General features: G+C 43.0%; 1 protein-coding gene across 1 annotated transcript in view; it reads right to left on the bottom strand.

The window, feature by feature from the left end:
* The window catches only part of VPS35 (VPS35 retromer complex component), a 1351314-nt gene extending 1324889 nt beyond the window's left edge, over positions 1–26425 (bottom strand). Inside the window, exon 1 of the mRNA XM_069607068.1 lies at positions 26250–26425. Within this exon, the coding sequence (XP_069463169.1) occupies positions 26250–26252 (3 nt within the window). The 5' untranslated portion in view covers positions 26253–26425. The remainder of the gene's footprint in view (positions 1–26249) is intronic.
* Between the last annotated feature and the right edge of the window lie 753 nt (positions 26426–27178).

The raw sequence follows: 27178 nt of genomic DNA, 5'->3' as shown, positions 1-27178 counted from the left end.
GGTCCATCAAAGAAACACTAGTTTCCATCTGCGTGTGGATGAGCAGTTCACCTTTTCGTTTTAATGTCATAGCTTTAAGTGATAATAAACCAAGTTCCAACCCAGCATGTTTCACCAGAATAGGCCCTCTATCTTTTTTTTAACCACTCCAAATTTTGTAGCTCTAATCCTTCCAAGCTGTATGAAATGGTCTGTCAGAACCACTGTTTACATAATGTTAGAGTACCCTTCACCAAATAACCAGCATTTCCTTTTGAGAAACGGGAAATCAGATAAGTCAATTATCTAGCCTTAGTGATCTTACGATTTAGGATATTCTCATAGCTGGCATTTGACATCAAATTTAAGCCCAGATATTTATAAGTGGCGACATACTGGATCTCCCAGACATCAGTTTATCCACACCCTATTTCTTTCTTTGTGGGTTACTAGAATCACGTTTGTTTTGTCTAGATTTATTTCTAGTTAATTTTCACTTGCGTAATTTATCAAAGATGCCAAAAAGGTTTTTATACCCATTAGTGTGTGGCTGAAAAGCACCATATCATCCGCGTATAATATCGCTGTAATATGATCTTGTCCAGTCTTTGGGGACCAAAGGCCCAGTACTTCTAGGCGTTGGATAAGATCGGCCAGGTACAAATTTAACAGAAGGGAGGTTAACAAGCACCCCTTTTTACACCACGATTTATACCGATCCTATCCAAGAGATGATTTCCATTGCCCAGTCTGATCCTAGCAGTGGTATTATGATGCAGAGCTTTTACAATTTCAAGTAACCAGGGTGGGCAACCCCAACTTTCCATTTTATCCCACAGAAGCTTCCGGTTTACCAGATCAAAAGTGGCTTTAAAATCCATGTACAGTATATTTAAAGGTGGATTTGTTTTATCTTTTGCTTGATTAATTAACCAATCAATCACATACAGATTTAAATTGGTATTAGCCCTTTCACGAAAACCGGTTTGCAATGGGTGAAGATCATTTTTCGTTAACCAATACCAGTAAGTGCTTTAATAAACAACTTGCAAACATCTTACCGGTAGTGTCTTAAAGTGACAGTAAACGATAGTTTTCCGGACTCAACCTGTCACCAGCTTTATTTATTAGAATCAAAATAACGCAAGTCCAAGACTCAGATTTCTTTCCGGTGGCATCCTTTATTAAAAAAATTGTAAAGCAGTGAGGCCCATTTTACTTGCTCTGCCTTCAGTACTACAGTCGCCACCCCATTTGGACCTGGCACCTTTGCATTTTTTGCCTTCTGGATAATTTCCCTAATGCAATGCTAATTGAAATGTAGAGGCCATGGATTGTCATCCATCACTTGAGGTTTGTTCACATTTTGCGCTACCAACCTTTTATTCTCATTTTTGCCTACCAACATTTTGGATTTAATTAATTTACGCCACTTAGCTTCACTGATGGGATTTAGTATATGTTTGCTATCTTTAGGATCCCTTGCTAAAGAAAGGGTCCGCCAGATTGTCTTAGGGTCATCTGACAACATGACTCAGCAGGTGTTGCCATTTAAAGTTCAAACCATGGGCTTTACGTCTCTTGGGCCAATGCGATATAAGATTTTAATTTTATGGGTATTTGCTATTATATCCGAAATCAGCAGTGCCGATCTTATATTTCGCCCTTGCCTTCATACTACGTTTCGCCAATTGCACCTCCTTATATTGATATGTTTTTATATCGGGAAGTTGAACAATTGGTTTACCAATTGGCAAAAGAATAAACGTTGCCAGTACGCGACTCTACTAGCAGGTCTACATTTATTTTAAATGGGTAAGAAACAACATTACAAAAGAGTTAAACTTGACATAACTTGAGCACTGCAGCTTTTGTGTTTTACAGGCTTAGAAAAAGCATGATTCAGAGAAGACTGTACTAAAACACCGATGTAGAATCATGAAAATGTAAAGTAGGGAAAATACAACCATTTTTATTTGGAAAGTATGACCAGTGGTTATGTCAAGCAGTTACTCCGAAATGTTAAAAAACGCTCGTCTCATCAGGACTTTTTAGTTTGGTTATGTGAAATAGATGTTTTCCCGGGTAACCAGCTTATAAATTAAACAGTTTGGCAGAGATATTTCCATACGGTTAGCAGTTAATACATTCTTTAAAGAAAAATGTAGTTAGCAGCACATAATGGGCACTCTTAAGAACTATGAGCTGCAGAATTTAGGGCTTCGGTGTCTTGCCTCTTACCTCTAGAATCCTCGAATATTCATGTTATGTAAGAATTCATCAACCTCTAGAAAATGGCATTGCGAATACCAGGAAAGGAAAAAATTGTGTTTCAGCAGTGTGCTTGTGACAGTTCAGCTGAGGCCCCTCTAATTAATTAAGCAATAAACCCTGAGCGGGGGGGGCATTAACACTTCAGATAATGCCCTGGGGCCCAACGTTAACAAAGGTCCCAGGGCATTACCTGAAACGGTAATGCTCCCCCTGCGAGTGGCTTATTGCCATTAGTACCTCGGCCGTAAGAAGCATTTTTTTTCTGTGCTGTTTTGGAACAGAAAAAAAAAAGTTACAAAATTGTCTGCCGGGGAAGGGAAAACTTAGCCCATTTTCCCTTTCCAAGGCGGCCAGTGAAAACAATAAAAAAATTAAACAAACAAAATGGCCACCATGAAAAGGAGAAGAGAACATTTGCATGGCGGCCATTCAAAATAAAGGAAACAAAAATGACCGACATGGAAAGGAGGGAATTATGTGTAGTTCCTTCTTCCTTTCCATGGTGGCTTGTCGCAGATTGGGAGCGGCCGCGCTGGAGACAGAAGTGTTTCCAGCGTGTTCACTCCCAGAAAGCAGTTAAGTGTGGGGGGAGGAAGGGAAGGGAAATGTGGGTGAGGGGGGGTTAGAAGACTTTACTCATTCCCCGGCGAGGGGAGATTGCAGCCCCAACAGGCATCTCTGAAATGCGATATTTTTACAGATTAATAATAATGAGTACCCAGCAAGGGAGGCGCGGAGGGGCGACAGCCTCCCAGCCAATGGGGAGGCTCAGAACGCGGGCATTACCAACTGTAATCCCACTGCCCTGAGCCACCTCAGGGCTGGCTGCGGCCATCTCCCCTCGCCAGGGAATGAATTAAGTTTTCTTACCCCTCTCCCCCCTGCCCACTTCCCCACATTTCCCTTCCCACCCTCCTACCCACACTTCACTGCTTTTCGGGAGCGAATGCCCTGGAAATACTTCTGTCTCCACAGCACGTCTGCTCCGGATCTGAGACAGGCCGCCATGGAAAGGAAGAAGGGACTACAAATAGTCCCTTCTTCCTTTATATGGCAGCCCTTTTCCTTTTTTTGGAATGGCTAGGGACTACCTTCTCCCCTTCCATGGCGGGCATTTTTTTTGTTTACTTTTTTTTTTATTGTTTTCACTTTTCAATGGCTGCCATGGAACGGGAAAACAGATGTCGTTTTCCCTTCCCTTCCCTGGTGACCATTAGTACCCTGGCCTTAAGGGCTGGGGTACTAACAGCAATAAGCCCCTCGCAGGGGGGAGGGCATTACCACTTCAGATAACGTCCTGGGGCCTTCGTTAAGGCCCTCACTTTGCTCTGGCCTGTAACTATGGGCCCCAGGGCATTATCTGAAGTGAATGTCCCCTCTGCTAGGGGCTTATTGCTTAATTAATCTGTAAAAATATCAAACTTCAGAGATGCTGAAGCCGCTATTATTACGGATGGAAGAGAGACATTAATGAGGCATGCACCTTGCTTTTCAATATTAGGAGCCTTGCAGATTTCCAAAATGTTCAGACCAATAAAAGACGTGAACATTTTGATTACCGAAATTATAGATTTAATCCAAGACATTGATTGCCTCGACACCAGTGGGAGGAGGGGAGTGAGGCGAAAACAGATTTAGTTAGTTCTGCCCCAGCTGTGTTTCCAATTGTGCTATGGTCGGGGGGAGACAATTATTGCATGCTTCTGGCAGCTCATATAATTCCTCTCGGCAGCTCTGCAAATGGGGTGCCCGGCAGAAGTAGAGCCATCAAAAAAATCGTGGACCCACTTAAAGCATTTGAAGCAGGTAAAAGGGACAGGCAAGAAGGGGGGGGGGGGAGAACTTTGTATTATCGGCTAATGCAGTGGGGGCACGGGAGAAGCATTGCGTGACATAATTAAAGTGCACGCCCAACAAGATATTCAGGTATCTGCGAGAATGATTATTTATAATATAACTGACCACATATTAACGGGTGATGATACTCAGGCAGTCGAAAATATCTTTAAAATAGGTTTGGAGGAAGAATAAACCGAGGAAAGTATCATTGGAATTAATTCTAGCGTCCCACTTTTTAATAGGTTTTCTGCCATGAACAGCCAGGGCATGGCCCTTCTAGAGGTTAGAATCCAGCAGACTAAGCGACGAAAAGGATGTCAACCTAGCATCTGTATAGTTTCCCAAAAAAATAGGTTAAAGGGTGCTGGGAATCCCAAACGCACCAACCAAAAAACCAAGCATACGGAGGTAGAAAGCTCAGGTGTCAGACAGCCCGCCACTTGTCTTTCAAAGGTACATCCAATCAGAGGTATCCCAAATGTTCAACTGCATGTGGATGGATCACGGTAACACACTGGGGATTTTAAGTTGGAGCGGATCGTAGGCCTACTCCTGGAGCCGATGACAGAGGTCAGATCCTTGAATGGTAGTATTAACAACCTGGGAAGAAAGATTGACTGAAGAACTACAATTGACTCTCAAATGGAAAGTAGTGCAAAGGGTTTGAGCAATGATGCAAGACAGTGCCCAATCCAGAGGCCAGCCAAACATGCAGGTGCTCAACATAATATTACTGTACCTAACCGGGTAAAAATGTCAAAGGGGCAGGATCCAATGGATGAACTTGTAACCCCGAGAGAAATGCGACCAATCAACTCCCTGAGCCTCATTACCGAAGCAATAGATTCTCATGTGCTGCTTAACGCCAAATGGGTCAGGCCACAAGACCTTCTTGGTACAAAAAGGGAGAGGTTGCCAGGGGGGCAGCTTGACTCCATAAGATCAAGAACTCAAGGGGAAGATTGGCCCTTTGTGGTGATGCACAATGTACCCAGGTTGTCCCAGATTACTTTGAAAATCAGGATTCCCCAAGAAACAAATGCATTCACTGGATAGGAGCATAAAAGTGTGTGCGTCAATTTGTGATGATATTATCATGTGTACATGAAAGAGGGTTTGACTGTTGGGCTGACTGCATTCAAATATTTCAGTCTAGCCCTTAATTGACAGAAGGATTTATGTCCCTCAGGGAACAGCTATATCTCTGTGGGCTTAACTGCCGGGAAGTGAGTGGACAGAGGATAATATGGGATAGCCAGGGCGGAAAAAAAGAGGCTGCTGAAGGAATCTAACGCACCTCAAGTCTGACGAACAGGGGGAATACACCACAAAGTGTAATTAGTTCCCGGGGACGAAGGGCTGGAGGGAGTAAATTGACCATCATCAGACTGCATGAGGGAAGATACAATCGTCCCATTTACCATGCCTTCCTGGAACATAGCAGGTCTTCATAAACACATGTCTTCACCAAGCTGGATCACCTTTATCAGGCGATTCCAGCTAGTATTTTAAAAAGAAACTAAGGCCTTCGATTCGGTGGACCAACAGAGCTATCAGATATACCAAATCGCCACCCATAAGGTCACTAGAGGGAGTCCAAGTGGCCGTCTACTCTTTTGTATTGATTCCAAAATTTAAATTGGAGGGTGGTAAATCACGTAACTAAGTCTGGTAATACAGAACATATTGATTTTTAATGTTTACAACAGGCCAAATTCCATGTCAGTCAGTTCAGAAATATATTAATTAGCCCTGTCTAGAAAATCAGTTCCACTAGTGGGATTTCAGTTTTTGCAGTGAATTTTAATATGCAGCTAGAACCCGTGGGAACTTGAAGGGATCTGGGATGTCCAAGATGAGGTATGGGATATGCCACCATTAACAGCTTTGCGCCCCAAGAAAGCCAATAAATGAGAAATTAACACAATCAGAACATTGTATGAGATGAAGCGAAGGGCTTGCAATGGCCGCTTTACTAGTGACCACTCCACCAATTGGACATACAAGGACAAGGGGCTCAACATTAATAGATTATATATTTATATCAGCTGGGGCATGGATGAACATTGCAAAATGTGGAGTCTTGAACAACTTTGATAGTGACCATAGACCTCTAATAGCAACACTTGAGCTTGAGTCTTTTCCGACATCGAGACAAGAAAATACAGTACTAAATCAGGCCTTGACTGTAACAGGCCATGGTCGTAGGGGCATCAAATAGGCAAAACTAGACCCGAGTGACTTCAGGGCGCATCTCTAAGAGGCCATTCTCGCACATTTAGAGAAGGTGTGTTCAAGGGAGGTCACCATAACTGAGGTTATTGAACAATTCAGGAAATAGTCCCTTTTGTCACCCATTCTAGTAAAAAGAAAAATAAATCAAACAGAAAATATTGTCTAAGGTTGAACGGTATGAAGAGTGTACCCTTACTAAAATTGGTGGGATTGTTGACGGAAGGATCTCCAGACGATAGATCTATGTCACAATTGAAATGGTCCGAGTATAAGATCATAACTACAGTGAAAAAAGAAAAGCATCTAAAGTCAAAGTGGGAATCCCTTGCTTCTGTCCTAGATAGTAGGGACTATATTTGGAAACTGGTCTCAGGTGCCAAAGTTAAGGGGGAAGTAGATATCCAGTGTAGTATAACTGCTGGGGCATGGCTGGAAAACTTCTCTGCCTTATATGGTGGAGAAGGAGAGAGACACGACTAGGGAGGTTTGTACACCCCCACAAAGCAGCCTGCGGCCCTGTAGTTTTATGGTTAAGTGGCTCAATCCATAGGAAGAGCACTTTTTTATTGCCCCCCCCAGACAAATCCTCAAGCAACTTTGCCAAAAAAGTATATGGCCCCATCAGATTGATCCTGCAAAGTTTGGTGAGGTTTCGTGCAGGGGGGACAAAGTTATAGGGGGGTCCCAAAATGTGTGGGTTTTTTTTATCCCCCCATAGCCCATAGACGCAATGGAAAAAGAAATGAGCACACGATTACAGCCCAAACCGCTGGACGGATTTTCGCCAAATGTGTGGCAGCAGCGGTGACTTGGTCCCAAAAGTGTGCTTTTGGAATTTTGGTGTAAATCCGTTGAGTTGTGTTTTTTTTTAAAAAAACAGCCAGAAAGTAGTTAAAAAAATATTGGTGATATCCGAGTTCTGTGCGTGGTCCATGAAAGCTCCGCAGACGGGCCTCTGATTGGTGCAGAGGGAGGCGCGAGGTACGCGGACATCGGACGCTGTTTGGATGGTGAAAAGTGTGAGGTGCATCAGATTTTTGGAAAACACCCGCCATGTTGGATTCGCAGACTGCGCCCATAGTCGGCGAATATCGAGGTAAAACATTAAAAAACACAACATTGCGCTTGTCAAACTAATATAATAATCTCTGGAGAGATGAGGGGTGATGAGGATGGGATGGGATATGGCCTTAAAAAGCTTTTCAACTCCGATGTCCGCCAACAGTATGCATGTCTGGGGCAGTCCTACGATGTTCACTAACATCAGAGATGTTCGGGCATGTATGCTTATTACTGTATTGCAGGGTTAGTGAAAAGCAGTTTTTGGAACTTTGGCGCCACTCAATGAAACTGCATTTTGGAATTTCATTCTCAACCTGACTCTGAATAGTTCTGCAAAGTGTGGTGCTGTTTTGCCCAGAGGGAACAAAATTAGAGGGGGAGTCCCAAATTATTTCAAAAGGCTTATAAATCTGGTAACATTTGATGACTGCACAAATGTTTGCAAAATGATTGTAGACCTAGATATGGAGTATTGTCGCAAAGTCTGGTGGGGTTTTGTCAAGAGGGGGCAACATTAGAGGGGGGATGTGTACATTTTTAGATGGCTTATAACTTTGTTGCTGTTTGACGAAAAGTGGAATAGCGTTTTCAATAAAATTATAGACCCAACCTTGAACGTTTGTGCAAAGTCTCAATAGATTTTGTGAAATGGGGGCTAAGTTATATGACTATTGTATTCATGCACAGTATTCCAATTGTTGCTTTATACCCGAGACACCAAGTGTTGTCAGGACCGTTTGTGGAATTTTTATGAAGGACAAACATTTGCAAACACAACTGGTCCGAGTCGTTCAAGTAAATGTTGTGAACAATTGGTGACCATTGAAAGAGTACATTCATTGTTACATTGGCATAACAACTTAACTCCATTTGTGTTACTCAATTTAAATGAACCAGAGAGTTCTGTTTGTGGATCGCAAAATAAAGGTACTGTTAATATGTTGTATGAAAAGGTACTTCATGAATGAAAACAATGCAGTACCTTTTACAAATTAGTTTAAAAAAAAATGCAATGTTTGCTTTCATTCCACTGATTTAGGTCTGTATGTGTTACACAGGTGGTGAAGGTTTGTGCCATATGACGCATTTACATGATGGATTCATGGAAGACTGGGATTCTGCGTCCAAAGAGTCCCCGTTTGTGTGGTTCGGGCCATTATTGATGAACTTCCCAGTGACAGTGGACAGTACCTTGGATTGATGCAGCCAGTATGTCAACCGCAACAGTATAATTTGTAGTGTTATTGATATACACTTTACCAAACTAAATACAAATATTAAACATAATTGAAGGTAAACAGTTGTGAGAAACTTTTGTAAGTACACTACACGTTCAAACATAAGAGTATTGTTACATATTGGGGTGCAATAACATGTGCTTGGCCTATGGCGCTCGCCTTATCCTTAGATACCCCCTTCTAGTATCAATGGCAGTTGGCACCTGTGATGGTGTGCTCGAAAGGGGGCAGGGTGGATGGAGACGCTGACCATGTGAACCACAAAGGCATTTTATGCACTCAGACTATTGTCCAAATGGCCACCGCAGTCCTGGTTTCTGCAGACTACCATTTAAAGACCTTGTTCCTGCAATAAGCATATGTATGTGTCCATTGAACGTTGTTGCAGGCCTATTGTGCTTGCCCCATTCTCATCGTCCACCTATTACTTTTATCTAGAAGCTCAACGTCTGTAGAGCAATGGTACTTTGTAGGCTTTACTATTGCAACAGCCTCTTCTTTAAATGTACCCACTTTCTTTTTCGGCCCACTCCAGGCAATTTGAAATAAGGCTCCAAGACTTATCATTGACCTAAAGACCAGGGACTGTATATCTCCTCTTTGGTCTTCAACCTTTACTTGGCACCTGTAGCGCACCTAATGTCTACATTATTTTCTAACTTTTAGTGTTATACGAATGACGAGCTTCAATCTGTGTGCTGCATCCACTCTCGCTTATTACTGACTGTGTATGTGTGATTCAGGAACGGTGTGCATCCAACAATGTGTGCCTTAATGCCAGTAAGACTGAGATCAGTCTTATCAGACCCCTGCTACTGTTTTCCCTATTTCACTCCGCTGTCCTCCTTGGGTCCTGTACCTACGCCTTCCGGTGAGAAAGAAAACCATGGTGTCAACTTTTAATCCACTCTCCTTATGTCCTCATATTACGGGCATCTTGAAGACGTTACACTACCAGCTGCTGCTAGTAAGAGGTATTGTGGCTCACTGTCTCAAGAGCTCGATTTCTGTGTAGGTTGGACTACTGTAACAACCTTTTTCTAAATCTCCCTGCCTCTACTCTTCATCCTCTGCAACTTATCCAGACAGGACTACAAGATTTGTCCTTGGCCTTAACCGAAGGGATGACACATCTACAGTCCTAAAATCTCTACACTGGCTGCAATTGGTAGCTGCAAGGATTAATTTGAAGACCGCTGAATTTTTCACAAGGCTTTCGGGGGCTATGGACCACACTACTTGGATGTGCAGGAGTGAAGGGCTGAAGAACAAAAATGCTTAGGAAGATAAAGTTCCAACTCTCTGAGCGTTATGTAAGGAACTCATGGTGACAACAGTAAATACAGACATGTTATCACAGTTCAAGGGTGTTTATTGAATTGTAATTGCAGGGTGGAAAAACGCTTTACCTAAATCTAAGATGGGAGCAAGCATCGAGCATAAAACGAAAAATAAGGTAGTCCTTGTGGCGTCCTGTCAAAGTAAAAAGCCTATACTAAGAAAAATCTATTGCCAATTCCTTACAACTAATTACAGAAAGAGTGTGGGATATGGTATTCAAAAAGAAGGAAGAAAGTGTTCAAAGAATAGGTCAGGATGTGATGGCCTCCCTTGATCTCCCTTCCGCACGTTTTCAACACAGGGCAAGGTGGGACTTTGGCGCACAGCACACACTCGAGCCATCCCAGCACGAGCTAACAGTTCTGTATCAGCCACCGGGTTCTTCGATGGTGAAGTCCTTTTGTAACAGTCTCTTGCCTTCGAGGCCTGATGCTCTCAACAAACACAAAGTTCTGTTCTACGAACACTTTGGGTGATGGCTTCACCCCTGGGGACCCCCTCTCCTGGGCGCAGACCCCTCCGAAGTGTTATTCAACAAATCAACAAGACAGTTCCTTTCTCAGTGAACTTTGGGATGATAAACTTTCCACCCCCGGATCTCCCTCAGCCGGGCTCGGACCCCAGATGACAAGGGGGAGGGGGGCGGGGACACTTCCCTTCCCCTTCTCTTGCAATGCTTCTTACTTTCACAGATCTTAATGTCTTTTTAAACAGGTTTTCGGTCTTTGTCCCTGGTTGTCAGCTTCCCTCTGCCGGGCACCAACTTTTGGTTGTCGGGTTCCCTCTGCCTGGTTCACTCTCGATGACTTTTGTAACACACTGTTCATGTGCACACCCCTTGGTTGGGTTCACTTCGTTCCACACATTCTGGATTGTCGGCTTCCCTCTGCCGGGATCACTCTTGCCAACCTTTACCTAAAAGTCCTCACTAGACTTTTAGACTCCGCCCCCTTTTCATTTGCATCCCTCGGCCGGGTTCACTCTTGCTAATCGTCACGAAACAGTTCATGTGGTAATTTTCACCGTGCGTGATTCACTTTCCTTCGCTTTCACATTCACATTCAGTTGTCGGTCAAAACTTTGGTACAGAGGATTGTACAAGAACCCTGTATGACCACTTTGACCGTTCTTCACCTCTTCCAAAGGCCTTCTGGTTACAGTAGTCTTTATCATTGGGTAATCGCTGAGAGTTTTCCTGCGTGAACACCCACGTCGTGCCAGACTCCTCTGCATCTGGTTTTCCCCCGCCTTCGTTAATAGTATCCTTTAGCTTCTCAAAGTTTAACTTAGCATTTGGCTACTTTTCATGCAACACAGGTTTCTTATCGACACTCGCCTCGACTCACCGGCTGTGATGAACTGCTTAGCTTTCTTTCGCCTTGGAGTCAAGGTTGGTAAAACAGACAAGCGTCTCTTCCCGGCTTGACAATCAGCAGAGGAGGGTCCCGTGTACCGTTGACATCTGGTGCCATACACGCTGGCTATTGTTCGCAGACTTATTCCCTCTGCGGAGGTTCCACGGGCCTTGGTCGGAAAGGGCAAGGTTGACTCTCTCTGTCACCCTCTCAGTCTGCGCCGTCGTTTCTCCTCCTCTTGAACTGCCGTGCTGAGTTAACATCGTGTGGCATGCCTTGCTCGTCCTGTGCTCTTGTGCTCCACCTTTTATCCCTGTGGGGAAGGGAAAGGGCCGTCAGGTGTGTGTGACTCTGTTCAATTGCCTTATCCTGGTATTAGGACACGTCAGGTAAACAGCTCTGGTGTTAGTCTATTGTCTTTCGTGCTGTGCAGAAGAGTTACCGTGGAGAAGGGGGGGGTAGCGTTTTGGAATACCCTTTGTGGTAGGATAGGGAAATGTCAAAAGAAGGAGGATACTGTGTCTTGCCCGTCGGTGTCCCATTGCCACTCCCCAAGCACGCCCCATCCAGGTGATCCTCCCTCACTGGCCCACCCACAGGAACTGGCTCCAAAAGCAATGGCGGTGTCCTGGTCACCTAGATGACAGATCCCTGGGGACTAGCCAGGGAGACACTGTCAGGTTTCTTACAGTTAGGCGCTTCTGTAGGGAGTGAGGGGCGGGTAGATTTGTCTCCTTGGTTGGTGAATTTCCCTGGAAGAGATTCCCACCTCTGTCAAACTTGAGCAGAAACACCTCAGAGTCTGGAAGTAATTGAAGACTGTCCTTTAAGCTTCTGCTTTCTCTGCATCTCTCCCCTGCTAAAGTTCTCGTTCTGCTGCACTAACTGGTTACCTGCCCACCCTTGTAAACCTTATGGGGACCAGGTTGCTTTATCACCAGTAGCTCCATGCACTGTCTCCGAGCCCAACATGCACCATGGACTGTATCTGCAAGCACATGGTGCCATGGCTATTTGCACTTACTTAGAACTGGCCACCCCAGCGTCACTTACTGGAGGTTCCTTATTTCACTCTCCCCTTCCATCTCTGTGGCACATCTACTCTCGTTTCCTGTTGCACTTGCACAATATGAATGACACAAGGCTAGTAAGATTATTTATTCTGTTTCCTTGTGTCGTTGCCTTCCCTGTCAAGTTGCGCCTAGAAAAACCTGTGTACAGGCGCATTACAAATGACATATCAAATCATAGTTGTTTTGTTCCCTGGCCCCACCACCCTTTTTTGGTCTTGTGCCGACATGCACATTTTATTTTTTGGTTTTAGGGACTTCATAAATAACCAAGAAATAAATGAATAAAGTAAACAAAGTTTGGACATGCTGGAAAGTAGATACTACGATACGTGGCTGCAGATTAGAATAGACGAAGAGTTTATGTGCCACAAGGTTAGCCAACATTGAAGTAACGGGTGAAGGAATTTGTATTGCCATTGTGAACATGTGCCTGTGGTCTTTGCACATTTACATCATACTGCATAGGGCAATGAGGGGCGCGTGCATGAATGCAGAAATGGATAGGATTGCGGGAATAGATGTACACAGAAGCTAGTACGGTTGCAGTGCACTGCTTGTGTTTTTACACTTTTATGTGATAACTGCACTTGTATTAATGTCACTATTATCCCTTCAGGTTCCAGCAATTATGCAGGACAAAGTCCGCGGCCTTGGTGGTTGCTTTAAGGATGAAATTGAAGACCGTTGTATTATCCACAAGGCTGCCTGGGCCGTGGGAACCCACTACCTGCAGCACTTTCCGACAAACTACTTTTCTTGACAATACAGTCGATCTTGCCGCTCCAACTCTCTGCTAGGGAAATGCTTCTCATAGCTGAGAGCAGGGGGCACATTACTATTGACGTGTAGGGAAACCCGTGCCTGTTTGCACCGGGCATGAGGTTATTTCTGAAAGAAAATGTAAATTTATTGGGAACAGGCGCGTTGATACCGGTAAAATGGAAGTAAATAATGTGATATGTGATTTACTTGAAATATTTGGTTGTTTTTGTAGTACACTGTTTGCCAGTAATAATATTAATTTTTGTGGCATGTGTTTCCAGAAACAAAACTGACTCAGGCACGCTGTGAACGCTACTCCTTCAAAACACTGCACTAAGAATTTGTGGGAGTAAATGGGTCGACAATCCACAAAGAAATGATAAGATTCACTGTATTAAAAGCAGACATCGGAAAGTAAAGTTTGTATTTCAGGAAACTGTGTTGTGAAGCGGTTAGTCCTCCGCAACATCAGAAGAATGGATTCGCGAAACGCAATGCGAGCAAGATTTTAAGTAATAGTTATTGAAGTGTGGAAAGTGTACTGTCTGCCATATGAACAACACTGACGGATGAATGTTCAATTTCACGCAAAGAGTAGCCATTGTACATGTTAATTTATAGCCAAAATAAGAATGTAGTGTGTATAATTAATTGTACAGTGATTACTGAAATATGTTTTTTGGCATTACCGATTTTACATAGTTATATACTCCTGCTCTGTGCATGTCATGGGTACAGTCTACAGGTCGATGGCTTCTTCAACAGTATTTGGACAATATCAACAACGGATGTGTGATAATGATTTGGGACGATCGCCAGACAACAATCTGGCCTTTCGTGGTTGCAGTAACAAGGAGCAACATGGGCACATATAGGTTCTAGAAAAGTAGGTAACTGTCTGATGTGGAGAGACTGTGAGAACAAAAATACATCTCCCTGCATGGGACACCAATAGGTGCCTATACCATTTTGTTTGTGTGCAAGACCACTCACCATTGGTATTTCCTTGATGGACACCCACTGCTGGTGAATCATTACACCATCAACGTCTCTAATTGAATTCATGTGCCGAGGCATTGAGGCACGAATACCACCACATGACAGACAGCAATTCCCCGTCCTGATGAAAGCCATCTAGCTTTCCGCCAACCCAATAGGGTCTAGGTTGAAACACAGTTGTGTTGACTTTTTATTTATGCACATTACCGGACAACTTGGACCGAGTACTCATTATTGTGTGGTCAAAACCTGTACAAAACTCCCCCCCCCGTTTGAACCTTTTGGGTGAAAAGTCACAAGCAACTCTCTATATGCTTGCAGTGTATGTTAAATGTCGGGAATGTGTTTGCACTCACTGATCTGTGGTTATTATTTAATTGTATGAATGACATGTATTGCTTTGGTGTAAATCTTTATTAAAACATTTTCTTTGGGGTCATTGTGACTTAAGGCCTCACCCTGATCACTTTTTCTTTAAAGTAAACCAGGGAATCTGGATACACGCCCCTCTGCAATATTAGCGAAAAGACAGTCACTCATTTTCTGTTCCTTTGCCCCAAAACTCAGGGATTGAGAGTCTTATATCTCAAATCCTTTTTAAGATCCTCAGTCATCCGCAATGCTGCCAAGGCCTTGGAGTTATGCAAGAGAGCCGATGATCCAGAAAAGGTCTATAGAGTGACTAAATATCGTGCTTGGCTCCTGAGGCCTAAAGTGTGGCATGAGGTATACTCGGACGTATTTACAACAAGGCTGACTAGGCCCAGGCCGATAGATTGCCAGATGAGCTGCATTTTATTGCAGTTTATTTTCATTTACCGGTTGTCGTTTCTTTATATTAAAGTCAATTTTGTTTCTCAGAGTCTGGCTGATAAATAGCAGCCATTCCACTCTGACAGCTTCAGTCTTTGAAGCACAAACTTGTACATATGCTTGATATTTACAAAAGCTTTAATAAAAACGCAAACTCATACCAAACCCAGCGCGCTTTAGTTATTTAGTTTTTCAGTCATACAACTCTCATGATTATAATTATTCTTTTGATAACCAATTGGAGTCAGTCAAACACCTATTAACCAGTTGCAAATCCTTCAGTGATTTGAGGGCAGGGGCCGCTATTGCAGCCAGGTTGTCTACTGTTACTCATGAGGAGGCTGTATGGGCTCTGGTAATGGGAGGGAACAATGAGCCTTGCATCATTTTTTAAACAATTTTCTGGAGGAGGTTTGTGGGTATTTTAGAGGATTTTAACTTGTATTAGATTTACTATGGGTTGGGTGGAGGCATGGGTGGGATTGGAATTGTATTGTGTTGAAAAGCTGTTTATACTGCTGTATAACACATTAATCAAAATAAATACAAAATTATTCTTTTATAACGTGCTTAATACCAGAGACAAGTTTCCAAGCACCGCCCCGTGTTCCAAACCTGTGTTGCTATGCTTGGTCTTGCTTCCAAGATAAACGCGTTACCCCTGAGCTATCCAGCATAGACATACATAACAGATATAAAGCTCTTTGCACATTCTCATCTTCCCAAAATGCTGTTTAATATGCAAAACAGCCAAAGCCTCATTGGTTTTATTGGTGCCACTTCACATTATCTTTGGAGTTCCTTCTAATCAATACACATATACACTTAAGCAATCACTTTTATATTCAAATACGCAACATGCATTTTTTTTAGACTGCTGCAAATATGAGGGCTTTCCCTTCAGAAAAGTAAAGATTAAAAATGATGTATAATTTTACCATTTTTTAACACATGCCTATGCTTAAGTCAAAAATATAGTTCCCACAGGTGGCACTAAAATGATGTTCAGAAACAAGCACTATTTTCCCTGGTCCGTGGCCGCCCAAAAAGGTGCAAGCACGAAGTTAAAATGGCAAAGAGAGTATCTGAATGTGCAAGTACACCAAGAAACCTGTGAAAGGATGCCCAAAGCCACAGAAGGGTGAGAACAACTGTATGCCAAAGGTATACACTGTTTCGCAGCTGTAAAGGTGTCCGATAAAGATATACATTCAGCTATCTTCACAGAAGCTGCTCAGTGCTAAGCAGGCAAATGGCATCCCTGCTTCAGCTATCTTTACAGAAGCTGCTCAGTGCTAAGCAGGCAAATGGCATCCCTGCTTCAGCTATCTTTACAGAAGCTGCTCAGTGCTAAGCAGGGAAATGGCATCCCTGCTGGGTTTATCATATGTCCTTGATGGCATTCCGCTGCACGCTCAGTACTACCAGGAGAACCAACTGCAAAGTAGGTCTTAAACATCAGTTATGCATTGTGCAAGTAATCTTTACATTAATTATATTTTAAATACAAGGTACAACTTTTACTGTGAAACAGTACTTCAAACGACAGCAGGACATTTATATCTATAACCACAAATCTCAAAACGTTCCTATGTATTGTACAGTCCAACCAACTTTACAGAGTTAAACATTTTAAATTACCTTAAACACAAGCCTGCAAGACCCATAGTCTAAACCACACCCACAGAGGTAATATTGTGCTGGAACGCCCAATCCACTCCTTATTATTGTATTCTTGGAGTGTTGGGTATTTTTGAGCAATTGCACAAATAGCAATGATGCAAACAGTATGTACCACTTCATTTGTTATAAAGGTGCCTGCATTGTGCAGCTACGAGGAATGGTGTTGCTTCCCAAACATGAATTTACAGGGTCTCCACCGTGCAAATACACAACTAAAGATTCCAAGAACCTTCTCCAACTGTCTTTACTGAGGTGTCCATGCCCAGGCAGAGTTCCCAAACTTATGATTTTTGCCATATTTTAAAGGCATTCCAGCCCAAGGGATTGGAAGTATATGGGCTGCACCAGGTAACTTGCCTTATTTCCATTATGCCCCCTGCTAACAACAGAGCTGTAACCATAAGAAGGGGGTCAAGTTAATTTTATTTAAAATATGTATAAGATGCGCCTGTGCCGCTTGCATATATTTCATATGCAAACTTTACCATTTGACAAGACGGGATGTAGAAATGTAGTTATGTTGCATTAATATTACAGACCAGTCTAAGTGCGTTTCATAGAGACAGCAGGCAATTTGTGAGAGAAACCAGATATTATCAATGAAACCCAAATTCCTGGTACCAGCCTTCTCTTCCTCCAGTTGGCAGACAGCCTATGTTCTTATCGCTTCCTATAAAAGATTGGTTTTCGGACCTAATCGAAAGTACACCATTAGCCAAAACAATTACCTCTAGTGCACTCATCTGTAGAACACATTGCTTTCTCAAAATCTTGGGCAGCAGAGATCTGAAAACACTCTTTCAACTAACATAACATAAATGATGACAGGCTTGAATTAATCGAGAGGAAGCAATAACTTTCTAATCACTGTAACCTTAAAAACGTCCTTATAGTGTTATGAGCCAAAATGGGTTGAAGGGGCGTAGTTTGGGCAATGCGGACAGAGTTTGTTAAAGGGGCGGAATCTGGTGAAGGTGTAGTGTCTGGCAGCGGTGAAGTAAAGCTGGGTCTAGGGGTATGCACTTATTCGTGCCTAGGGCAGCAGAAAGCCAGAATACGCCACTGTGTATACCAGGCTTCCCCTTTCAGTTGTAAATGTTGTTGTCCTGTTACCACACAACTGAAAGCTTAACTTTGGGGGCTGCAAGTTTCTCTCTTTCTCTCCCCCAATAAGTCCTACTATAACTAATTTGGCTTAAATGTATCTAGATGAATTGTATCTTAGTTAACTCCTGGTTCCATCCGTTCTTATTTGTTCCAACATAATGTATGTATTTTCTGAAATGATTTTTTATGTTTTATAATGATGTTTTTATGTAACGTTCTTTTATTCTGTGCAATTACTTTTACGGTCCTGGCCGAATAAAGGTTATATTGACACATTTTTCATTAAATTGATGTACTCTTCCACGTTTATGTTTATTAGTGTTGGTTTGAAAGACAGATTTGGGGACTGTTCTAAATATAACTGCTGATGTTGTATGTCATGTTTAAAGTTGTTTCTTTTATTTTTAATAAGAAATAAACGACTACCCAGATGACTGAATTGCAAAGTTTCTGAAGGGACACTGGCAATGATCGATTCCCTCTTCTCATGGCTTTTTATGAATTTTATGGTTGGTGGATTGTTTACTTTAATACAATTTGTTGGCCGGTTTCTATCATACTTTTTTAATTTGTGCGGTTCCGATAAAGTTTAAATCCGATCCTTTTAGAAAAAAGGCCAAAAGGTTAATATTGCATACTCCCTGGGTACCAGATAGAGGGTAAGCAAAAGCTGAGTATTCTCATTCACATGCATGTTGGTGCTGAAGCACGACAATAACAAATATATCATTAGCCCTGGGAGGGGGCGCTGGCCAATCAGGCTGCTCAGAATGCGAGCTGTATTATATGGTACAAGCCTGAGTTCCAACCAGCCAGGGTGCTGATGGCCAGCGCCCCTTCGCTTCCCCGCCCCCTTCATCTCCTAGCACCTTGCAGTTTCCTAGGTGGGTGCTGCTTAAAGTGTGCATTTATAATGAAAAGGGAAAACAAATGGATCTTGTTGCATGGCCCTGCAGCGTGCCATGGTTTCCACAAGTCCGTTTTCAATGTCGATGATGTCACAGTAATCAACATTTAAAACTTACTTGGAAACCACAGCGCAGCACCGGACTGCACAACAAAGATCCATTTTTAAATGTAATACATCATTAGCACTTCTGTAGGAAACTACATGGGTGCTAATGGGGATATGCCTCTCGGTGGCAGGCCAACCCAGTCGATAACGGCACTGTGCCCTCTTTAAGGGACCCTCGCTTAACTCAGGATCTTAACTTGGGTGGCGACAGCCCCGCCGTCTCAGGGCATATCGCCCCATTAACAAACTGATTGGTTTCAGGAAGCTTGGAACACAGGCTTTATCCCTGGTATAAGCATGTGTTCCTAGTAGCCTGTGTGGAGCTCGGACGTTCCCCAGATTCCTTCACCCCAACCTTCTTTAGCACTTACGTAGCTGACACGCAAGTGTGAAAAGACAGACCTTACACAACAAGCCCTAAAGCCGCTACACTTATAAAGTCCCTTTACTTCTTTGACGATTTCTTGGTCATTAACAAAGAAAACTTGCATTTATCAGAGCAGCGGCTTTAGGAGCTACTGAACAAGGACGTTTCCTTTTTTTAAATCTAAATAGCCCTTGTCACCCACAGGTCATTTTAAACGGTGCCAATGGCGCTTTGACCCTCAGCAGCGGGGCGGTAATTGCACAGCCGGCCACGTTAAGGAACCTCAGTTGGTCATAAAGGTTCTGTAAGGAGGAAAATCACTGTTAGAATGTTAATTTTCATCATTTGGATCCCAATTATTTTTGGACTTCAAATCCTGCCACCTGCGTATTGGGCAAAGAGCAGGTGCTCTTGAATTTATCATGAATACCAACATTGATGCTGATCATATTCAAAACAATGTCTCTATGGACTGATCTTAAACAGAGTCCCTGAGACCACTAGGGGGTGCAGAGAAGATGGCAGTGTGGAAGACGAGCTCCCCCATAATGGTGCTGTAATTCAGACTCTGTTGCACCCCTGAACACTGAAATGGAATTGCTTTGATGACGGCAAATCGCCCATAGCCATGGGCACCACCGAGGGTGTTTGTTTTTGGATCGGCTTTAAAGGGGTGGTGAAACGAGGACGATATATGATTTCGGCACACATTGCGAGGCTGGAGTGGCTTTGGGAGAAGGCCTGAGGAGGGCAGGACCTGGAGGCCCCGTACCCAGTAACTGAACTGCGGTGGCAGCCACGGGATTGAAGAGTATGACGAGCCGCAGTAACGTGGAGCGTGCTACGGACTCAATGGATATGCGCAAGCGGTGAGGCTTGGACAAACCGAAGCCGCCTAGAATCGGGTGCGTCCCTTTCCCAGTCCTCTGGAGGCTGTGCCCGGCTGCTGGAGGATTGCCTGAAGTGGAAGACATGCCCAAGGAGCTGATCCGCTGAAGTCACGTTTGAGGAGCAGCTTTCTGGTACGTGGGGAGGTAGAACGTGCCTTATGTGACCTTGGGGATGGTGTGCCCAAACATCACTACTTTATAATTTGAAGTATTGTAAGGCAGCATTGGAGGCCTTTGGGGCTTCATCATCAGGGCCAGATATTGACAGTCATTCCTGATGTTGGGCTGTGTCCGATATCGAAAAAAGGCCCCAATTTTTGCAAGTTGTCAACCCCAGTAATGGTGAGGTACACTACCTATTAATCCTATTGTGGGTGGACAGAGTTTTTTGTCATGGCAGAAGTGAAGCAGGGTGGAGATATGGAGGCCTTCCAGTCTGACATCCATAGCGTTCTCTCTGAGATGTAAGCCTTCTGCGTGGAGGTACAGTTGTCCACGGCAGCACCAAGACAAAGGCTGGAGAAAGTGGAAGATAGGCCCTGAAAAGTAAAAGTAACCATCTCTCCACGGAAGTCCTTGGGGCCCAGGTGGGAGCTCGGATTAAGGAGTTGGCACTCAGAGAGAGAGATGTTCGGCACAAGTTTGATGATCTTGAGAACAGAGAGCGAAGAAATAATAGACTATGGGGCCTATCTCAAGCAGTTGGCGAAACGGCGGGAGACCTGGAAAAGAGGGCAACTGTCATGTTTCAGTCGTTGCTGGGTGCTGACGAGACAGAGACTTTTGTGTTTGACAGAATACATTGAGGTGCTGGAAAGGGGTCTAGATTGGTTGTAATCAAATGCCATTACTTTAAGGATAAGGAGGAAGTGCTGCGGAAGGCGAGAGTACTGAGCTCCTTCGGGTGGGGGAGCCACGGTTCATCAATACCATGATTTATCCACCTACACACTTTGGATCAAAGACGTAAATGTATGCCGTGACATCTGGTTACAGTCTCAGGGGATTAGATATCGATTGAGGTATCCCTTTGCTCTGTCCTTCGAAAGAGGGGAGGAACAATATGATATACGAGGAGACCTGGCGGATCAGCTATAGCGGGAATCCCAGCGGGGCCCACCACTGAAGGACAGTTGCAGATGAGCGAAACGTTCAAACAGGCCTTTGCGTAGCCAGTTGGTGGGGAACAAAAAGTGAAAAGGGCAGGACATTTCGGAAACTGAATCTCCCTTTGCCAAAGAAAGTTGCATGACTGCCAGGTTGGAGATGAAGGAGCTTCATCCCTGGTGCTCCTTTGACAGTGTTCTGTGTTTGACGTGTTGTATGTGGTTTTTGGAGCATTTGGGGGTTGCGATGGATCTTTTGGGAGGTTTTTATGGTGAGAAGTGTGCATTGGAGGTGTGTCTTGCTACTCCAGTTGACCCGGTCATGACTGGATGTCTTGATACCCACTGTCTCATATTATGTTTTTGGGGTAAGCAGGATGGGTAACCAGATGGGGGTAAGGGGTTGGGATGCAGGGGAGAGCAGAGGTTTTTCTTTTTCTAGATTTGAGAGTACAGATGGTTGGTATGCAAGAGCAGATATGCGTAAGGCACATTAGGTATGGTTTGATTATTTTAGATCATGGCTGAGATCTGTATTGCTACTTTGAATGTAAAGGGATTAATTTCACCACAAACGCTGCAACTTTTTTGAAGAGCATATCTTGTGAGCAAAATCACCTTAACATTTGGGACTGGAAATGTTAACAGTTTAGGCCCTTTGTGATTAAACGAGTTGTCAAGAGCACACAGTATAGTTAAGTGGTAATCATGGGATTTGAACCTAGTCTTATTTCAGCATGTGACCACATTTGTTCCTAGTTCTGGTCATAAAGCAAGGTTGACTGATTTAAGAACACATACAATATCTTGGTTTGTAGCACTGACTCTGAAGAGTACAAAATATTCTAACATGACATTTACAAACAAATCTTCATAGAAACATTTACTGCCTGAGGAGCAGGATTGTATGATGTGTGGAACATTTGAAATTCTAAAAAACCTAAACAATGTTTGTCTAAAACAAGCAGAACTGAAAATAAGATTGACAGAGGTCTGTTACTTTGGTTATCCATCTTCCGTTTAGGTCCCCTACGCTTAACTAGTATTCATGAAAAGAAAGAGCAAACAATAGGCTTATGTTTTCTTAAGCCTATTGCCAGAATGTGGGAGTAAAATATTTACTCAAAGGTGGCATAGTACCTCACAAGGGTATGGCACAGGACTGTGGTGAGAGAATCCAAGATCACACTAATGTTCTGGCGCAAAGCCAGCATATGGGCCATGACACTTTGGTTCCACGGTTTTGAATTTGGCTACAAAATCACCTCTCCTGGTTAACATGCTCTTCATTAGAGGTGGTTGGTATGTTTTTAAAACCCTTATTTTAAAGAAGAGAGCTTTAGAACTGCACAATATTTTATAACAATCTCTCGTTACTTTAAAAATGTATACTGCGCACCTCGGAACCCAGAGGCTTATGGGTGCAACCACAAACAGTACAAAATAACAGATCAACTCAATGGAAGGGTGGGATACCAACCTACTGGGGAAGATAGCTACCCAATTTGTTTGAAGATTGAAAACCTATTTTTCTTTTTTTTTATGTTCCATCAGGTTAGTCTTTTTCATTTCTTCTGGAAGCAAGGTTCAAATCTGGGGCTGCTGCATAGAAGGCATCTTGTTTGACTTGTGTAAGAGAACATCTAGGCTCTCTTAGCTGTAGTGAATCAATTGATCTGAGCGTTCTCATGTTGGACTTCGCTGATACGGCCTCCGACAAATAGACTGTTCTTGCACACATAATGCCCTTGTGTACCAGGACCAGAACGTGAAACGTGACCCTCTCTTCCATCTGCAACCAGTGCAAAGCCTTTCTTGCTTTGGTGACATGGTCAAACTGCCTTACGCCAGTAATAGCTCTAACTGCACTGTTTTGTATGACCCGAAGTCATCCAAACTCTGATTTATTCATCCCTACAAGGAGACTACTACAATAGTGTATCTTAGACCCAATGATTGCTCTTGCTATAATTTCACAGTTGGCTTGTGAAATAAACGGGCGTATTTGTGCGGTGCAGGTAGTTTGTTTTGTAGTTCAGTAGGTGTAACTTTACCACAAGTTTAAATACATCTGTTTGTCAACCTCATACAGGGATTTGGTATTGTGCACTCTCTGCAAACGTGCTTAACACAGTGACCTACCTCCTGAACAGTCATGCAACTGACTTATCAATATGCATTTCTAGCTTAGTTATTGCGGGTGATCAATATATTCTTCAGAGCATGGGGAAAACAACACATAAATTGTGCTATAGTGATCACAAGGCAGAGCATATTACAGGATTAATTGATCAGAACTTCGTTGTCAACAGCCAGGCATCTTACTATACAAATTTCATGACAATGGTTTATATTTGACGTAAAGCTGGGAGTGCGCCAAGGCTGTGTATTGGCACCTGGCTTGTTCACGCTTTAAAGTAATGGTTTATTCAAAGCACTTTTAGACTCTAAGGCGGATCCTCCCAGATTAGGAAACAGAGCTTTATCTATTCTGTTTTACGATAACGTTTAATTAGCCCATACCCCAAAATGCACTCCAAAAGTAGATTCAGGTTTATACTCAATTCATGAAAGACATGGATCTTGAAGTCAACCCTCTAAAATCTGCGGTCATGGCATGTGCCCTAGGGAAAAGAAGTCATAAAAATGAATAAAATGTTGAGTAATGGGACAGTCATACACAGGGTTCATGAATTTGATTATTTAGGTATGCGTGTCTCAACTATGAAAGGCAAAGCCCATGTCAATAAACAGACAACCTGGATGGGCCAATCTCTACGAGGCGTCTCTCGTTTCATGGCACTGTGTCAGGGCCACCCCTTCAAATGATTCTCAAGGTCTTGATTGCCTTACTAGGCTCAAAATTGTGATTTGTTCACCAGTAGCAAAAAGCAGTTCTGGGTATAAGGCATAATCAGTTAGGCAGGAGCTACTAGGAACCAGGCGCTAGTACGTAGCGCACAGCAAATATAACTTTGTGCAAGTTGCAAACTGTAAAGTTGTGTCTATTTTATGTTACTCAATTTGTTCCAAGTGTCCCTTAGGCGAGGTCTTTATTCACCTCGATATACATTACCAAACATACAGATTTAATATCATATAGCTAGGTTTGTATGCCATCACTTGCCCCAGGAGTCAAAAATAGCTACTGGTAGTTATTGGTTTCAAGCTAACCAGGCTCCCCTTAGCTATAACCAGGAGCTAAATAGATCCCAGCGCCTGGCAATTTCAAACCCTGCCTTTGGCTGAAAGCTCCCACTGCCAAGTGTCAAGTCTCTTCCTCTGATTCCAGCTGCTGCCTTTGTGATGCAGGCGTGGAAGATTTATTAAATGTTTTCTTTTTCCCTGCATACTCACATATTCAGCAGCCGACAATTTCCCTGGTCCTAAAACAACAGAAATTTGTACAATGGCACCCAACTTTATATTATCTTCTGACGACTAACTCATGCTGTGTTGCTTGGGTATTATTGTCCTTTCTCAGGAGTGCGATCAAAGTGAGGAGAGTATATGCAGATTTGTGCTGCCCCTTTTATTAACCATATCTTGATATTATTGTTTATGCTACGTTTCAATTTTTTATCTTGATGCTTTGTTTTAATAAATGTAGGTTATTATTTTATAGATGTCTGAATAATGAATTATGATGTTTGATCATTTTAACAACGTGCATTGATGTCTTTGCATCAGGCAACTAGGTGGTGGGGCCTTTAGTCTACCCATTAAGTCCACTCTGTGCTCTGAAACGTTCGGGGAGAATTTATATACTATCCGATCCATTAAAGAATGTGAGGGATAGGTCCCGTTCCAACCGCTCCTTACATCACATCCCAAAATAAGACAGTCGCTACAGCTTAAGTGGCATTATATAAACCTTAATGATGAAAAAAAACAGACTATTATAACTTATTAAAGTGTTGCGGACTATGAGACAGCCACATTACCGTTCTTCACAAAGCGTGCATTGGTACTTCCACCCAGGCTCCGACTGGCATCTAAAGCAAAAGGCTCATGACCGAACCAAAAACACTAAATGCTGGAGTGGGACAATTTTTGGGGTCAAAGTGGGACACTTTCTTGGCCAATGTGGGCCAGTTTGATGAGTTACTCGACGATGCGGTTAGTAGTTTTGACCAGCGTTGTTGAATAAATATTCTTTCAAATGCACAATTTGCATCACATTTTATCAAAAAACACCCCCCTGGGTACTATTCAAACAGTGCTACAAAAGCAATGAATAGCCATTTGCAACTTTGACCCACTTTTTCATTGGTGCCCGAGACAATTTTATGTCCCTGTCCGACCATGCTTCTACAATAAAAAAACAAAACAAAAAAATAAAATCACTGAGCACAAGCCACAGGTAGCTTTTGATGTAAGATTTCCAGTTTAACTCCTTTAATTTGCAAAGCCAGTCAGACTGCTAACGAAGTGTGTTTTTTTCGTTTTGAAGAAATGATTGACCCAGCCAGTTTCCAAAAGGCAGAACACACTTTTAGACTACATTGATGTTTATGGTGCGCACGTCTAACGATCGATTCCAAAACGAGCACCACACCATGTCTACAAATTCTATCTGGTATCACTGAAAGTTTTAGAGTTTAGGGAGTACTAATCAAAAGGAATCGCTCTGAAAACTAGATTTTACAATGCATAATACAAATTGATGTGCCAAAACTACAGTTTAAATTAAAAAATAACCCGACAGGACCAGGGTCGATGGTAACAATGAATGGGTGCTTGCAACCGTGGCATAGGTTTGTAGGAAAGGCAAAGCAAAACTGTACAGAACAACTAAGGAGTAAGCGATAGGAGGCATGGTTTGAAGGTGGGGTAAAGCTGGGCTGTGAAAAACAAGCCTCGGCAGAAAGATGTGCAGAGCTCCTTTTAAACATAAGTCTGGGTGGGTCCAGAATGAAAAGGAAGCATGTGAGAAGGCGGTTCGGTTGCTAGAACTAAGGGGGGGATGGAGCTGAATCATTCTTTATGGGTAATTGGGAGCTGGACTGGAAGGCTCCTGCGAGTGTAAAGATGCTGCCCAGAGCAGTGGGGTAGCTGCAGCAAAATATACACTCCGAACAGTAATAACCCAAACCCCTACAGATACTCACCATGATGGAACCCGTCAAGAGACACTCCCAGAGGTACTGAGATCATGTGATTACGGACCCGCCCAGAAACAAAAGTGCATCTCCATTGGGCAAATTGTGACAAGGCCTGAAGAAACCACTGCTCTGATTTGACAAAGAGATGCCGGTTGCAACCCTGTGAGAAACATACGTCTTCTGATTGGAGGACCATACGAAAGACCTGCTTTTGCGGTGAGGTCCATTCCCATTGGATAACGCAAAGTCACGCCGAGATCGGGTTGACTGTGAGTTAAGCAAGAATGTTCAAATAGAATAGACGAAACCGCTGTTCAAGGCTGCCATGGCCGAACCGTGCAGCTAAATTGGAAGGAGTCATCTTGATGGACGGCACCCACCGACAAAAAATGCTGTGTAAACATGACATATTGTATAAGCCTTGTACCATTAATACGATTTAGATAAAATACAAGTTGTTTGAAAGACATGTGTTTAAATAATTAGATTCAATTATTTATATGACATTAAAGGAATATAGCACTTAGAAATTATAAAAAACATGAATATTTTATTGCAAGTAATTAGTTATTTTAGCAAAACACCATACACTTTTCCAGTCTAGTGGATCATGACTGTTACTTATTTAGCACGTGATCACTGCAACATGGCCGCTAGATCAGTCATTGCAAACCGAAAGATGGGTACAAAATTCTTCTCGTGCTTGTTAGCCAGTCCCTTTTCTATGTTTGGCGCTTTCGCTTGCATGTGTGCTAACCTCCCAACTCTGTGATTAAATTTGGTGTCACGTCCCAGCCTGAGTTAAACTAGAAGTTTTATTTTGTTTGCCGGTCTGGTGTAAAGCCTGTGTAACGTCAGAATATGTTTTCCGTCAGGAAATGCAATCGCTAGCAAAATCTGACAGCACATGTAACGTCACATTTTCAATCTAAGCA

Source organism: Ambystoma mexicanum, chromosome 1p (genome assembly GCF_040938575.1).
Source record: "Ambystoma mexicanum isolate Mex_15411 chromosome 1p, UKY_AmexF1_1, whole genome shotgun sequence".
Taxonomy (NCBI): domain Eukaryota; kingdom Metazoa; phylum Chordata; class Amphibia; order Caudata; family Ambystomatidae; genus Ambystoma; species Ambystoma mexicanum.
This window is presented reverse-complemented; position numbering and strand designations above follow the sequence as displayed.